At 44.2% G+C, this 14,296-nt stretch overlaps 1 protein-coding gene across 1 annotated transcript in view; it reads left to right on the forward strand.

Annotated features, from left to right (window-relative positions):
• P4HA3 (prolyl 4-hydroxylase subunit alpha 3) overlaps window positions 1–14,296 on the forward strand; it is a 34,339-nt gene that overhangs the window by 16,928 nt on the left and 3,115 nt on the right. Inside the window, exons 5-10 of the mRNA XM_065882326.1 lie at window positions 765–816; window positions 2,722–2,885; window positions 3,129–3,305; window positions 7,648–7,712; window positions 10,051–10,210; window positions 10,875–10,937. Coding sequence (XP_065738398.1) covers window positions 765–816; window positions 2,722–2,885; window positions 3,129–3,305; window positions 7,648–7,712; window positions 10,051–10,210; window positions 10,875–10,937 — 681 coding nt within the window. The remainder of the gene's footprint in view (window positions 1–764; window positions 817–2,721; window positions 2,886–3,128; window positions 3,306–7,647; window positions 7,713–10,050; window positions 10,211–10,874; window positions 10,938–14,296) is intronic.

The raw sequence follows: 14,296 nt of genomic DNA on the forward strand, positions 1-14,296 counted from the left end.
CTGGGTTTCAGTGTAACATTTTCCCCCTATTTCTCATATGTTTTATAGTGTTCTTATTGTTACTTTTATCATTAAAAATGAATTTTTTCACATGCAAAAATAAAATGATCAGAGGGAAATACAGTTCTAGCAGCTCATCATCATTCCATGGCACTCAGAGCAGGATCACAGCCCACCCTGCCTGGGTCCTGTTCCCCAGGTTTGTCTGGAAATCCCCTGTTTACTTTTGACCACATGCAGCCCAAGGTTGAATGGCTGCAGGGAGAGTCATTACTATGCAGTGGGAACGGTTCAGGTTTAGTTCTTCCTTTGCCTTCCTCTAACTTTGTGGACTCTCAGAAGTACTGAGCCTGGAGAGCAAATTATATTTTTAGTAGGGTTTTTATAGTTCCATATTAATTTTAATAATAAAATATACCAAAATAACAACACCCTACAATTACATGGTTTTGCATGCTTTGAAAGACTTGAGGGCATTTTAAGACAGTTTACTTTCATTTATTTTTCTCCATTCCCTGGTAAGGGTGTTAATAAGTCATTTGTAAATGAGGAAACTGAGGAGACCTGATTTGGATCAGGGCTCAAATCCTGAATTAGAACAGAGAACCTCTACATTTTAGTCTGCAGCTCATTTCAATGAGTCTTACTAGCTACTCTTGGTAAGAATATTTTATAGTTTTTAAAAAAGTCCATGTCATGGTTCATCAGAGGAGATATCCTTAGTGCAGTTAACTCTTTCTTTTCCTTTTTTTTCTTTTTTATAGGTGGGAAATATTTCCTGTGCCCTCAGCCTCTCCCGAGAGTTTCTTCTGTACAGTACGTAACGATAAAAGATAACTACAGGTCTGACTTACTGGGAACTCCCTTCTGCTCTTGGCCTTTAGTCCTTGCAAATGAAACACAGCTGTCTATTTTTATTTTTCTAATTTCATAATCCAAGGCACATTTCTAATTTTTTTTTTCACATTTCTAATTTTTGATTAAATCTTACACATATTGATCACGAGTTTTTAAGTTAGTTAGAAAGCTAAGAAAAAGATATCAACCTGTCCCCTTCCTCCTCCACCCCATCCAGTCATATATATTAGTGTTGCTTCAGTAGAGAACAAGTCCGAGATTGGGAGCCAGTTTCTTTAGGGACATTTGAAGATCCAGGTTTCGGGAGCAGACCTGGGAACGAGTGCAATCAATGAGAGCTGTGTATGCAAGAAGGAGAGTGACTCAGCAGGGATGTTCACTTTGGCTGCTCATAGAAAGATAGCAATTCTCTTTAAACCAGAGCTCACTTTGCTATGCAAGCATCCTGCCCAGTTGGCCACAGAGTTCAGCTTCAGCCCTCTTCAGGCAGCGCCTCACCAGAGTAAAACTGGGAGGGAGATTTACTAGCTTAGCTCTACTTGAATATTTTTGCTTAAAATGTTGGTGGTAGATGGCTTCCCAGGTTTTCTTTTAATAAGATAGTTAGATACTAAAGTAAGATACATAATCACTATTATGTTTCAATATTTATGAAGTATTTCATGTAGGATTTCACTGTCACTTTCTAATGAATCCATTTAGTAATGTTATTCCTTTCTGATAATTTGGCAAACAGCAGGATAAGGAAGTAGCTGTATGGTCTGGAAACACGTAGGCAGTTAGTGGTACAAATTGATAATCCAACCCCTCTTTATTTCTTTGTGCTTTATCTATTAAAATCTCTGCCTCTCCCAGAGAAACCAAATTGTGCACTATTATAGGTGGATAAGTAGGGCACAGCAAATTGCGATTCCTGGTTCCATAAATGGTTTTGCAATATTTTTGTTGGTATTTTGGGCTCATCATTTCCATTCCCCCAAACTTCATTTCTTCTCTGGTTAAAAAAGGATGGTAATTTCTGTCCCCTCCTTTGCCAGAATAATGGTGGTGGTGGCAGTGGTGGTTAGAAGGACATTGAGCTCCTCAGAGAAAGATGCTTTGTGAGCCTTACAACAAGTCAGCACCTCCTTCTGAAATGCACTGAAAATCACGCACAGAGGCTAGCAGGCCATGGGTAGCTCCAATCCATGGGGGATCTGCAGCCAAAGCAGGCACAAACAAGACACAAGACCCCTGTAGGAACCTAGGCTAGAACCAACGTCTAGAACCCCTTTGTCCCATACTGCTCTGCTATGTCTAGGCCAGTTAGGGATTTTTTGAAGGATGTGGTAGAGCTGGGAATAAATTAGCTTCCAGTTCTCTAGGGAAGAATAGATCAGTCTCTCTGCTATAGGCTTTGGCTCTTTGAACTTCTGTTTCATAGCACTTCCTTGTTGTGTTGTGTTGTAAGTAGTTAATGTGTCTTTTCTCCATTAGACTCTCAACTCTGGGAGGTTAGCCTCTAGCACAGTGTCTGGTACATAGTAGATGTTCACGGGAGAGTTGGTGAATGAATGGATAAAATATTGAAGCTTCTTCCCTCTACATAAAACTGACCATCACACCATCCTACAGCCACATCCTCATGATTCCTTGGTCTAAGAGTGTTCCTTCGGATCTACCAGGCCCTACTCAGTCTTTTTTTACTGCCAGGTACCCTCCTGGGAGTGAGGGCCTTACATCCTCCTGTGCATGGACACAGAGAGTTATTTAGGTGTCCAGTTGCTGGTCACATGTGACAGTGAAGCTATAGGAAACCTTGGCGGCACTCTCTGGGACCACTGTTTGTTAACCTGTGTTATTCCCTGCTCCGATTTCTTCCAGGCCCAGATAATAAGAGGATGGCCAGGAATGTCTTGAAATACGAAAAGCTCTTGGCAGAGAGCCCTAACCAGGCCGTAGCTGAGGCTGTCATCCAGAGGCCCAACGTACCCCACCTGCAGACCAGGGACACCTATGAGGAGTTATGTCAGACCCTGGGTTCCCAGGTAGGATTTCTCAGGGAATGAAAAACGGAACAGGCTTGGATAGAGGGAGAAAAGGTAGAATTGGGACGATGTGAGGGGAAAGGCTGATGCACTAAAAAAAAATAAATGAAGCTCACTTGGACAGCATCAGTGACTGAATTCTGAATCTTCTGCATTCCAGGTTTTTTATGCTGTAGTTCCCCTAAATCGGTTTCTGCTCCTAGACCCTTCTTCTCTTAAGCTGATTCTAGTCTTTCCTTTCAGCCTACTCACTACCAGATCCCCAGTCTCTACTGCTCCTATGAGACCAGTTCCAGTCCCTACCTGCTGCTCCAGCCTGTCCGGAAAGAGGTCATCCACCTGGAACCCTATGTTGTTCTCTACCATGACTTTGTCAGTGACACTGAGGCTCAGAAAATCAGAGGCCTTGCAGAACCATGGGTGAGTGTCCCCAAGGCCTGCCAAGAACTTCCCTTTGTTTCTTTATATGACTGGTGTTCAGAAGTGTGAGAATAGGCAGCCTGAACAACTAGATACTTCATCTGTTCAGGAGTTCAAAATACCAGCCATTCCATAAAACTAATCAATGGTGAAAAAAATCACAGTAGTGGTTGCCTCTGGAGGGAGAGGACTGGCTGAGAAAGGATACAAGGGGATTTTCTGGGGTATTGGAAATGTGCTGTCAATGTCTGGTTAGGGATGTGGAGTGCATGGCTGGATGCCTTTGTCAAAACTCAGCAAACGGTACTCCTGAGATCTGTGCATATCATCGTATATAAATTTAACCTAAAAAAATTAAAGGAACCCCCCTCCCCCAATATCAGTCATTCCATATACGTGGAAGAGGTCTATAACATCAGTAGAGGTTGGCTTCATCCTCCTGTCTGTCTTGGGCTGGCTGCAGCTCTGCCCCGTGCTGTCTTCCTCTGGGACCCAGCCCAACAGAGCAGCCTCTTTTTGGAACACTGCCGTCTCATGCGAGAGGAAAAAGGCAGAGATGGCAAACTACTAGCTGGTTCTTAAAGCCTTCTTGGAAGCACCAGGCATTACTTCCATCCACGTTTCCCTGGCTAAGGCACAGCGTACAGCTAACACTGCAGTCAGCAGGGCGAGTATATCTTATTCTCCCATGGAGAAGACTCTGCACCAAGCTTGATGTTGATGCGGAGGGGAGTTTAGTCCGTCAGGAAGTGTGGCAAATATTTAGAAAAATCATGCAGTCGACCTCACCACTATAAGCATGTTGCCTCTTTACAAATGGTACATTAAGATGGTCTCAGAACTACTGTGTCAAAGCAGACATTGTGGCCTTCACGGTGTGCTATTCACCCCGGCAGCCAGGCCGTCGCTCACCTGCTGTGTGCCAGACGCTGTACCGGGTGCTTGGGCTGTTACGAGGAGGTTAAGTATTGCTTGCTCCCATTTAGGAGCTTCCTGCAGAATGGGGAAAACATATTAACAATGCACTGTGATACGTGCTGTAATAGAGGTGTGTGAGGGAGTTGTGCTACGGCAGCCTAAAAAGGCGAAACTTCCTCCGAGGGAAAGGCAGGGAAAGGCAGTCGGGTGAAGAGCAAATGGGGGAAGGGGGAGAGTTGGAAACAGAGAAGGCTTCTCTGTGGACCTGAGATTCATCAGAGTGAAAGGTGGCAAAGAGTATTCCAAGGAGACAGACAATCTGTGCACGGGCCTGCTGTGTGGTGTGTCCAGAGAGTGGGGGGAAGCTCAGGGGCTGAAGTGTGCAAGGGAGGGGGTGCGAGGTGATGGGAGATAAGACTGCAACGTGAGACACAATTAGAAGCGCTGGAAGTACCAAGCTGGGGAGTTTGGATTTTATCTCGAAGGCAGGCGGGGAGCTGTGGGACAGTTTGAAACAGGAGAGTGCCCTGATCAGGTCTGCAGATTTTGAGGAAGTCTCTGACAGCAGACGTGGATTGGAGGGAGAAATACAGCAATAATAATTTCATCTAAAAGCCCTTCAGAGAAATCTGGAATCTTTGTACAGAAGGTTTTTGAAGCGATTAAGCTCCCCTCCCTGGTGAATTGGAACGATGTATTTTCAATAGCTTTGGCTTCTCAGTGAGCCAGCGGGAGCGTTTGGCCGAAGCTCCTTTTTCCTCAGGACAACTCTGTTGCTGTGGTAACAGGACAGGCGGCCCACTCGGAGATGTTCATTTAATCCCTTGTAGCCAGGTCATCTGTTTGGCACGCACAGATCTTGCCACCCTCCCTTCCTCCAGAAGCGTCTCGCTGGGGTTGCTGATCCCTGTCTGGTCTTTGGCTCACCCAGGAATAAGCCCGGGGTGTGTGTGGTAGCGGCTGCCCCATGGGATGGCAGCCACCTCAATGGCTTGTGTTGAATTTCTCTACTCCTCTTCACTGTGTGTTTCTCAAAGAAGCGTTTCTCTGCTCTCTCATCACTCCTCCCCCATCTGCATCCTACGCATCCTTGAAGACTCAGCTGAAACCCTATGCCTCTCTTGGCCCCTATCCCTGACCACTCTGGCCCACTTTCATAGATTCTTTCAGGAGGAACATTTTTTCAGAGCACTTTTTGGGGCAACATACAGTAACCTCCCTCCTCTGAACTCAGTTTTTGTCTCCACCTGTTTGGTACTTTCATTTATTCTGCCATTTACGTGTTGTCTGGAATCACGATCAGTTTCATGGGTTAGCATCCTGTCCCCCCAGCTAGACTGTAAACTAGCAGGGATCATATGTTGTCCTTGAAATGCCTGGCTCCATATTAGGCCGTTGTAGCCAGAGCAATTTGCAAAGGGTCACATCTGACTGAGTCAAGCCCTCGCTTAAACTCTTTAATGGGTCACTTTTTTTCTTTTGCGGTATGCGGGTGTCTCACTGCTGTGGCCTCTCCCGCTGCGGAGCACAGGCTCCAGACGCGCAGACTCAGCGGCCATGGCTCACAGGCCCAGCCGCTCCGCGGCATGTGGGATCTTCCCGGACCGGGGCACGAACCCGCGTCCCCTGCATCGGCAGGCGGACTCTCAACCACTGCGCCACCAGGGAAGCCCTGATGGGTCACTTTTGCTTTCAAATGATTACAGAGCTCCTTGGCCTGGCTGCTGCCACTCCCTCTGCAGCATGTTCCCATTATACTGACACCCTAGCCACCCTAAACAACTTGCATCTCCATGAACAGGCAGTGCTCTCACTGGCTCCCCACACACTCTTCTCTCTGCTTGAACCCCTCTTCCCTTGGTCTCTTTCCACCTGTGTGATTCCAGTTGTCTTTTGGGCATCCTGGGAAGCCTTCCTGTCCTTCATAAGAATGGGCTAGATGCTCCTTCTCCGTATTTCCATAGCACCCTGTACTTGTCCATTAGGGCCCCATTGGATGCCTTATGTCTGGTTTCCTATGTTGTATTTACAATGCATAGCACAGTGCTTAGCACAGAGAACGACCAATAAGTATCTTCCCCCCAAATGAATGACTTGTAGGTGCACAGTAAATAATTCTTAAAGGAATTAAATGCAGTGTGGCTCTTTAACGGAGGGGGCGGGCAGGGTGGAGTGGAGATTCCCTAGGATTTGTTTTTAAACCACTGATGTTGTCTGAAAAGAACAGAAGGGACTATCTCTCTACGAATCTCTCCTCACTCCTCTATGAATGGCTCAGGAGAGGATGCTGGCTAGAGGACTAGAAAGAGACATCAGTCACCTACCGATTCCCTGCATCCTAGTATTGTAGAGGGAGAGGCTGAGAAGGACTACAAGAATGTATTGTTCCCATGCTGCATTTTATAGCTGGGGAAATGGGTCCAAGCAAGGGAAGAGCCTTTTCCAAGGTTGTCTACCTGGTTTAGCAGCAGGAATAATAATATTGTAGAAGCCTCTGAGAAGGGAAAGGGTTTCTGTCACATGCCCTTTGTTGCTCCGTGCTCTGCTGTGACTGCATGTGAAGTGCCAGGGCTGTGCCTTTAGCCACAGGACTCTGGTTCATTCACTCCTGGGTACATTTCACCAATATTGAGCACCTACTCCCTGCCAGGCCTTCTCTGCATCCTGGGGATACAGCACTGAAAAAAGACCAAGTCCTTGCCCTCACGGAGCTCACATTCTGATGACAAATGCAGAAGTAGACATCCTTATGTAAATAATATTTCTCTTTCTGTCCCTGGTACAGTACTTTTGCAATTAGAGGCCACTTTATTTAAAAATAATTTAAAATCTATATCTAGACATTCAGAACAAAATAGAGACATTCAGTTAAATTAGTGACTTCCAACCTGTTTGGTTGTTTTTTCCCCATAACCAAGGCAGCTGCAAACAAAACAGATTTTGATTCTCTGTAAGGAAGGGCTTTTATCAGAATTGTTCAGAAGTAGCGGGCTGCCTCTGAGGATAGAAAGTGTCCTGTCATTGGAGGTGTTCATTTAATTTAACTTACCATCAGTCAGGCCCTGCCCCAAACACTGGGATATAAAGATGAATAAGAAACAGTCCTTGTTCTTACAGAACTCACAGTCTTGCAGATGCAAACGGGATTCAAAATCACTTGTATTTCAGTTCTACTTTTTCAGACCTTTTTCAGTTTTTACTATTTACCAGATATGAAGCTAAAGGTTATTTTCAACTCTGAACTTTTATGTCACTTACGATTGATAACTATCACTAAATTAGTAGCATGTACAAAATATCCTTTAATTAAGGAGAAATGGGTGATTGTTAGGCTTATGCTAAGAGAGGAGCGTGTCTATGGAAGTGAGAGCCCTTCCCTTTGCATCATAACCACTTGGACTTTCTCTTACATCCTTCACACCAGCTACAGAGATCTGTGGTGGCATCAGGCGAAAAGCAGTTACCAGTGGAGTACCGCATCAGCAAAAGGTAAGAGGGGTCCTTTCTTGGCAGGGACTCTGGTCATGCCTGCTGGCCACCCTTGGGCCTGTGGCACAGGTGACTGAAGGTCAGCAACACCCATTCAGGTGCCATTAGAGACGCCACAGTAGTTCACGTTTACATCTGTACATTCTTGTGGAGAGGGAGCAATTTCCACTCCCCTTACCCAAGGGCCTTTCTCAGGTGGTTACATGGTCTGAGAACTTAACTAGGAGGCCATTAGGGAAAGACTTGAAAAAGCTCCTATGCCCTAGACCAAAAATTAAGTGTGTAGTTGTTCTCCTAACCAGGATTGCTTTTCCAGGGAACAAGTCCTGTCTCTATTTGGAATTTGACTTTACCTCCTGACTCATATTCAAAGCATGACTTGCCACCACTCAGGCAAGAGGGATGGCCAGAATCTCTGGATCTGATCCCTTCTGTGGTTGAGAGCCCAGCCGTATTCCCTCCCCTCCATCCCTGCTCCCCCTCCACTGTAGCCCTTGGTCTGTGCTGTAAGGACAGGATACCGTAAGAGGAGGGTCCCCACCGGAGCCATGGGAGATGGTGATGACATCCTTGGGGAGAGGCCAGACCTCAAGCTGGGTGGATGGTTTTGTTGTCTGGGAAGCGAGGTGAGTGATGAAAGCTTGGATTCAGAATCATCTGGCTTAACTTGTTTGGTCTGGTACGTTTTGGGGACCTTTTACATTAGAAGTTATTTTCTAAGTTTTGAAAGGCCCGTCTAACCTCAGCTTCGTTGCTTTGCTAACCTTTCTGATACTGTAGTGTCAAGGAGAAAATTCCACCTTCTGTTTAGAGTCATTGCTTTTAGGGGAGTAGGTGATATTCTCTTTACTTTTCAGGTAAAGAAACTGAGACCCTCATTGCCTCCTCTCACTACCCACCCTCCCCCACAGTGCACCCATTTGAATTTTGGTTCTGTCCTCACAACTTCACTGGAACTGGTCCCTCAAAGGTCACCTATGCACTCCAAATCACTATCCACAAAGACCAGGTTCCCGACCACAGTGTCCTCAGCTTTCTACAACATGCCCTGAGCCTACTTTGCTAGCATTATTTCCCATTACTTCTCTAACAGACTAAATGCTTTCGTGCTGACACACACTGTAGTATATCACCCCACCATGTCTGTGCTTATGCTATTTCTTCAGCCTGGAATATCGCTATGTCTTTTCCATCTATTGAAATTTTATGCACCCTTCAAAATTTGGCCTACATGTCCATCTTACCTCAGTGCCCCAGTCAGAATTAACATCTTCCTCTGTACTCCCCAGAACTTTACTTTAAGGGCTGGTTCTTATTTTTAACTCTACCTTGATTTGTGCTCAGTTGTATTTGTGTATATTTGTGTGTCTCCTCTCATGAGCTCTTTGAACACAACAGCTTTGTCTTGGGTATCTTTGTAAACCTTAGAGCCCACAGCACAGCACTATGCGTGCACTCCATACAAAAGAATGAACAAATTAATCCATCATCTATAGACCAAGGAAGTGGTCTTCCCAGACATGCCAAGGTGCTTCCCTTAAGAGCCTTCATCATCTCTCCAGGAGGCTCACTGGCTTTGCTTGGGGAGCACTTCCTCACTTCCCAGGGACCACATTCTGATGCCAAATCCTCCACTTTATCAGAACCTCAATAAGACATTCAGGAAAAGAGACTGAACTTTGCTCTTTGGCCTTTGACCTATCCTGGTTTGTCCTGAAGTAGAGCAAAAGAGCAGAGATTTTTCTGTGTTTTACAGCAATCAGTAACATACAGCTTACAAAGCATCTTCATGAGCATCGTCTGTCACAATCTTCCTGAGTCTGTGTAGCAGATATTATTACCATCCCCATATTATAGACGAATACACTGAACCTTAAGAGAGGTGCAAGGTTAAGGGCCTGGCCAAGGGTCAAGCCGAGGATCCGGGACTGGTCTTACTCCTCTGAATCCAAAGCTTTTTCCATTGCACCCAGCTTCCTCCATTGAGATGTCTCTAAACATAGCATTCTTAAAGACAGGGTTTTGTCTTCTTTCTCTTTGTATCCCAGTGCCTGGTGACGTGAACCTTCACTCTTCACACACCTAGCACAGGGTCTGGCATACAGTAGGCCTCAGAGAATGTTTGTTGAATGAATGTGTGAATGTTAAGATAGAGCACAAAATGGACTGGGCCGACTTAACAGGAGGAGTGAGTAGGTAATTAGGTATTCGTGTCTGTCTTCCTGTCCTCCTTGCCTTCCTTCCTTCCTTCCTTCTGGCAGTTGACATCATTCATTCACAGATATTTAGTCATTTCTGGCATCAGATCACTGATGCTGCAACCTGTGGTGTGTTTTAGTGCCTGGCTAAAGGACACCGTTGACCCAGTGCTGGTGACCCTCGACCATCGCATTGCCTCCCTTACAGGCCTTGACGTCCAGCCTCCCTACGCAGAGTATCTCCAGGTGGTAAACTACGGAATCGGAGGGCACTATGAGCCTCACTTTGACCATGCTACGGTAACCATGGGGTCGGTGACCAATCTCGTGGGGTAGGCAACGAGGGTGTTATTTATTTCTCTGAGACAGAGCTCTTCTAGGGCCCCCAGAGAATACCGCGTGAAAGTTTAGAACAAAGGTTCTCGTTCTAGGTAGATTGAAAGCCTTGGTTTCAAGCTGATTGCTGCTGACTCATCTTCTTTTTACTAAAACTCACTGAAAAACACTCTTACAATGATTGAATTTTATGACATGTAAATTATATCAATTAAACTCTTCTATGACAAAAAAGTGTGCCTCTTTGGCAAATAATTGGGAACTCCAGGCTTATGACTGGAGTATTTTTACAGAATAATTATCTGTAATGTTTTATATGTTAATTTATTTCACCAAGAACCTGAAGGTGCAATCAACCCCTCACATAGTGCTTTCACTATTAACAAGCAATTTTGTTTGATTAGTAGTATACAGTTCACTTATATGAGTATCTAATAACGTGGTAAGAGGAAAAAAGTACATTGAGTACCTGCCAGCAAAGATAGGCACATACTTGGCTAGGTATAGCTCAAGGCTATATCCCATCTGTGACTCCTCCATTTTTCTCCTCCCTGTATTATGGTGGCATCCTGGCTGTTACTCTGGTGCCATCTGCATAAAATAATGATATGTTCTATTTTTGTCTCAGTCACCAACCAGCCCACTGTACAGAATGAACTCTGGGAACCGAGTCGCAACATTTATGATCTACGTGAGTCTTGCTCTGGAGGGACCAGGGCTGCTTACTTAATGACTATTTATATCTCTTTTATTTTATGGTTTTCAAAGCAATATCAGATACTGATTTTATCTGAATTTCACAGCAGAAAAATCTCCAGGATGTTTGTGAATTTCATACAGCACTCTTGTTAGGCACTATAGGAGAGATAAAGAAATATCAATACAAGTCAGTTCCTTCCCTCAAAGAGCTTACATTGTGTAGACCTCAATGTGACCTTGTCATTGTCAGTGATTAGGATGGGAAGTGGGGTTACACCGAAGGCCAAGAGATCCTGGGACCCGAACAACACAGGAAGGGGATGTGAGTGTCTCTGTCTTTGAGGTCCCATAGACTAGTTGGTGTTGAAAAGCATGGACCTATAGGTGAGGTTGTGGAGCTATGAGGGGAGAGAGGAGAGAAATGAAGCAGCTGAGATTACAAGAGGGAAGAACGGAGATGCCTACAGAGAAATTCAGTAAGTGTGGCTCTCTCATATGCGGTGAAAATTTTCTTCCTTATCTCCTCATAAATTCTTCACTAAAATCTACATTATATCCCCTTAAAACAAATTGCCCTTCTCTCCTAGTTTCTGACCTGATCCTATAGAATTCGGACCCAGTCTTTATTATCTCACCTATCCTCTTCCCTTCAGATCATGTGGGTTTACCTCCTTCTCCATGGACAAGTCATAATTTCAGGCATCTGTCACTTAAATTATAAGAGGTGTATTACTGTTAAATGAAGGAATAAACATGCCAAATGTAAGTGCTCTACATAACACCCTAAGGTGAAGGCCTGGTTTCAGGCTCATTAGAATAGCAGACACCTACACCCTAGCATTCCCTCTTTCCTTAGTCCTGTTAACTGGTCTCCACAGTGTAGCCAGGAAAGGACACTCAGAGGCCAGCACTCTGTAGTTTTAATGCTGGCAATCCCAACATATTTCTTCATGTGGCTTGGTTTTAATTTTATGCAGAACTGGAAGGCTGCCATTGCCAATGGTGTCTGGCCTCTCATGGTCATTCTGAACATTCTGATCAGGCAGAGGGATGGCTGACGTCAGCTCTCTGGGCAGGAGACACAGCTTGGATCAGCTGCTGGTACATCTCTGGTTGATGACTAAAGCTGGCATGGGAGGTCACAGGCAGTGAAGTGCATTGATATCAACCAAAGAATAGGACATCTAGGGGCCAATATCTCTCTGTTCTTTATCCCCCTAGCATCTTCTGTAGCTGACTCCCTGATTACAGAGGTCCACTTACTATGGTAAGGGTACTATGGTAAGGGTAGCCCAGCAATTTTAAATGACAAATGCAAGAGTGTGTATATGTTTGGATTTTAAGCCTTTGATACACAGTGGAATGGAAAGCGTTTTGGATTTGGAGTCAGTTGGTCTAATTCTGGTTCTGCCACTTAACATGTGGCCTCAGCACAGATCACATCAATTCTTCGAGCTTGTTTTCTTGCTCTGTGCCTCCTCACAGGGCTCTCATGAGGATCTGATGAAATAATGTAAGGGGATATCTCTCTGTGAAGTTTCATACAATATGTTTCTATCATGTATCCCAGAAAGCAAGCATAGGACCCCATAAATGGGATCGTGGGACCTAGGAAATGCTAGGTTATGCCCAATCCTTTCATCTTCAGGTTGGTGTTAAGACCATCATAAACATTTCTGAACATAAGAGATAAGATTTATGGAGAACATAGAGTAATATTATATAGGGAGAAAATAATCTTTAAGAAGTATTGGGAGGATTGAGTTGAAATCAGGTTAGTGATTTTCTACTCAGACTGGACATAAGATCAGTCCCAGTACAAAACAGTGGAAGGTTTACAGAGGGAAGATTTCCCTCCCCTCCAGCAATCATACAATCCATGCCCTGCTCATGAGCTTCATAGCACACAGATCCGATTCTCTTTTCAATTTGTTGGACAAATCCGTCCTTCCCACTATACTGTGAAACCACAGGTAGAGGACGGCAGGAAAGTCCAGGTTCCCTCTGTTGTATCTTGCTTATACCCACAGTGGCTGACAGCAGGGGTCTGAACAGAATCATCCAGTTTGTTAGTTACTTGAACACAAGGAGCAAATTGTTGCTCTCATCGCCCTTCCCAAAGGACTACAGGGGGAGCCAAGATGTGCTAAAAATCACCACTGCCTTTTCCAGGTTCTGAATTGCCGCGTCAGTTCAGTTTCCTCTAACAAGTGCTAACATCCCAACTCCCATAGCCCTTGCTCTGTAACACAGGCGAATATGGTGGGATCTGTGAATGTGCTGGTAGACAGTTAGCCAGGGCGAGGTAAGACTGGCACTCTGTGTCATGCTGCTGGTGAGAAAATAATTTAGCAGTATGTATCTAAAATATTGAATATTTGCATATACTTTTGACCCAATAATACTAATGCTCAGACTCTTTCCTAAGAGAACAATCTAAAACACAAAAATGATTTTACTCATTAAGATGTTCACAGTGTTGTTTATGATAGTAAACAGTGGGAAATAACCTAATGTTCAAGTGTGTATGTAGCATAATGGTTATGAGCAGGGACTTTGTAGTCAGACAGCATTGGCTCAGCTCCAGTCCTGGCTCAGTCACCAAGGAGTTATATGACCTTTTGTAAACCACTCAATCTCTGAGACTTGGTTTCCTCATCTGTAGAATGTAAATAATAACAATCCTAACTCACAGGAATAGTGAGGATGATATATTTGTTGTGAGGAATAAGTGAGATAATATATTTGTAAGGACTTAGTGTGATGCCTAACATACGGCCAGTGCTCAATAAGTGTTAACTATTACAGTTAAACCATAACAGTGCTTTTTTCTTTTTCCAGATGGTAAGATGATGAATAATATTAAGTATTTTAAAGTATTTTTCAAAATGTTTAGGTTATTACATATTTCTTTGACAATCAGAAAAAACTCTCCAAGTTAAGTAAGTACATCCATAATTCTAGAATATACCAGTGGTGAAACCCTTTAGCTGAGATTACCTAGAGAGGGTCTGAGTGATCTGGGAAACACACCAAAGGTGCAATCAGTATTTCCTGTGATGCCCAGCTTTCAAATATAATCATTGTATTCTAAACAGTGTTTTGTAAGCCACTGGTCATGATCCATTAGTGGGCTGTGAAATCAAGTTAGTGGATCTGGTCAGTATTTAAGAAATCTGAACTAGAATAGAATAAAATAAAATGGAAAATAACAGAGGGCATCTGATGTAGTTAAGAATATTTTATGAAACTTACTTCAGGGACGTGTCTGTTTCTTGGGTTGTGACATAAACTGTTCATTTCTTCCTGAGGGCCTCGAAGTTTGAATCTACTTATGGTAACCCTCAATAA

Source organism: Phocoena phocoena, chromosome 8 (genome assembly GCF_963924675.1).
Source record: "Phocoena phocoena chromosome 8, mPhoPho1.1, whole genome shotgun sequence".
In the NCBI taxonomy this organism is placed as follows: Eukaryota; Metazoa; Chordata; class Mammalia; order Artiodactyla; family Phocoenidae; genus Phocoena; species Phocoena phocoena.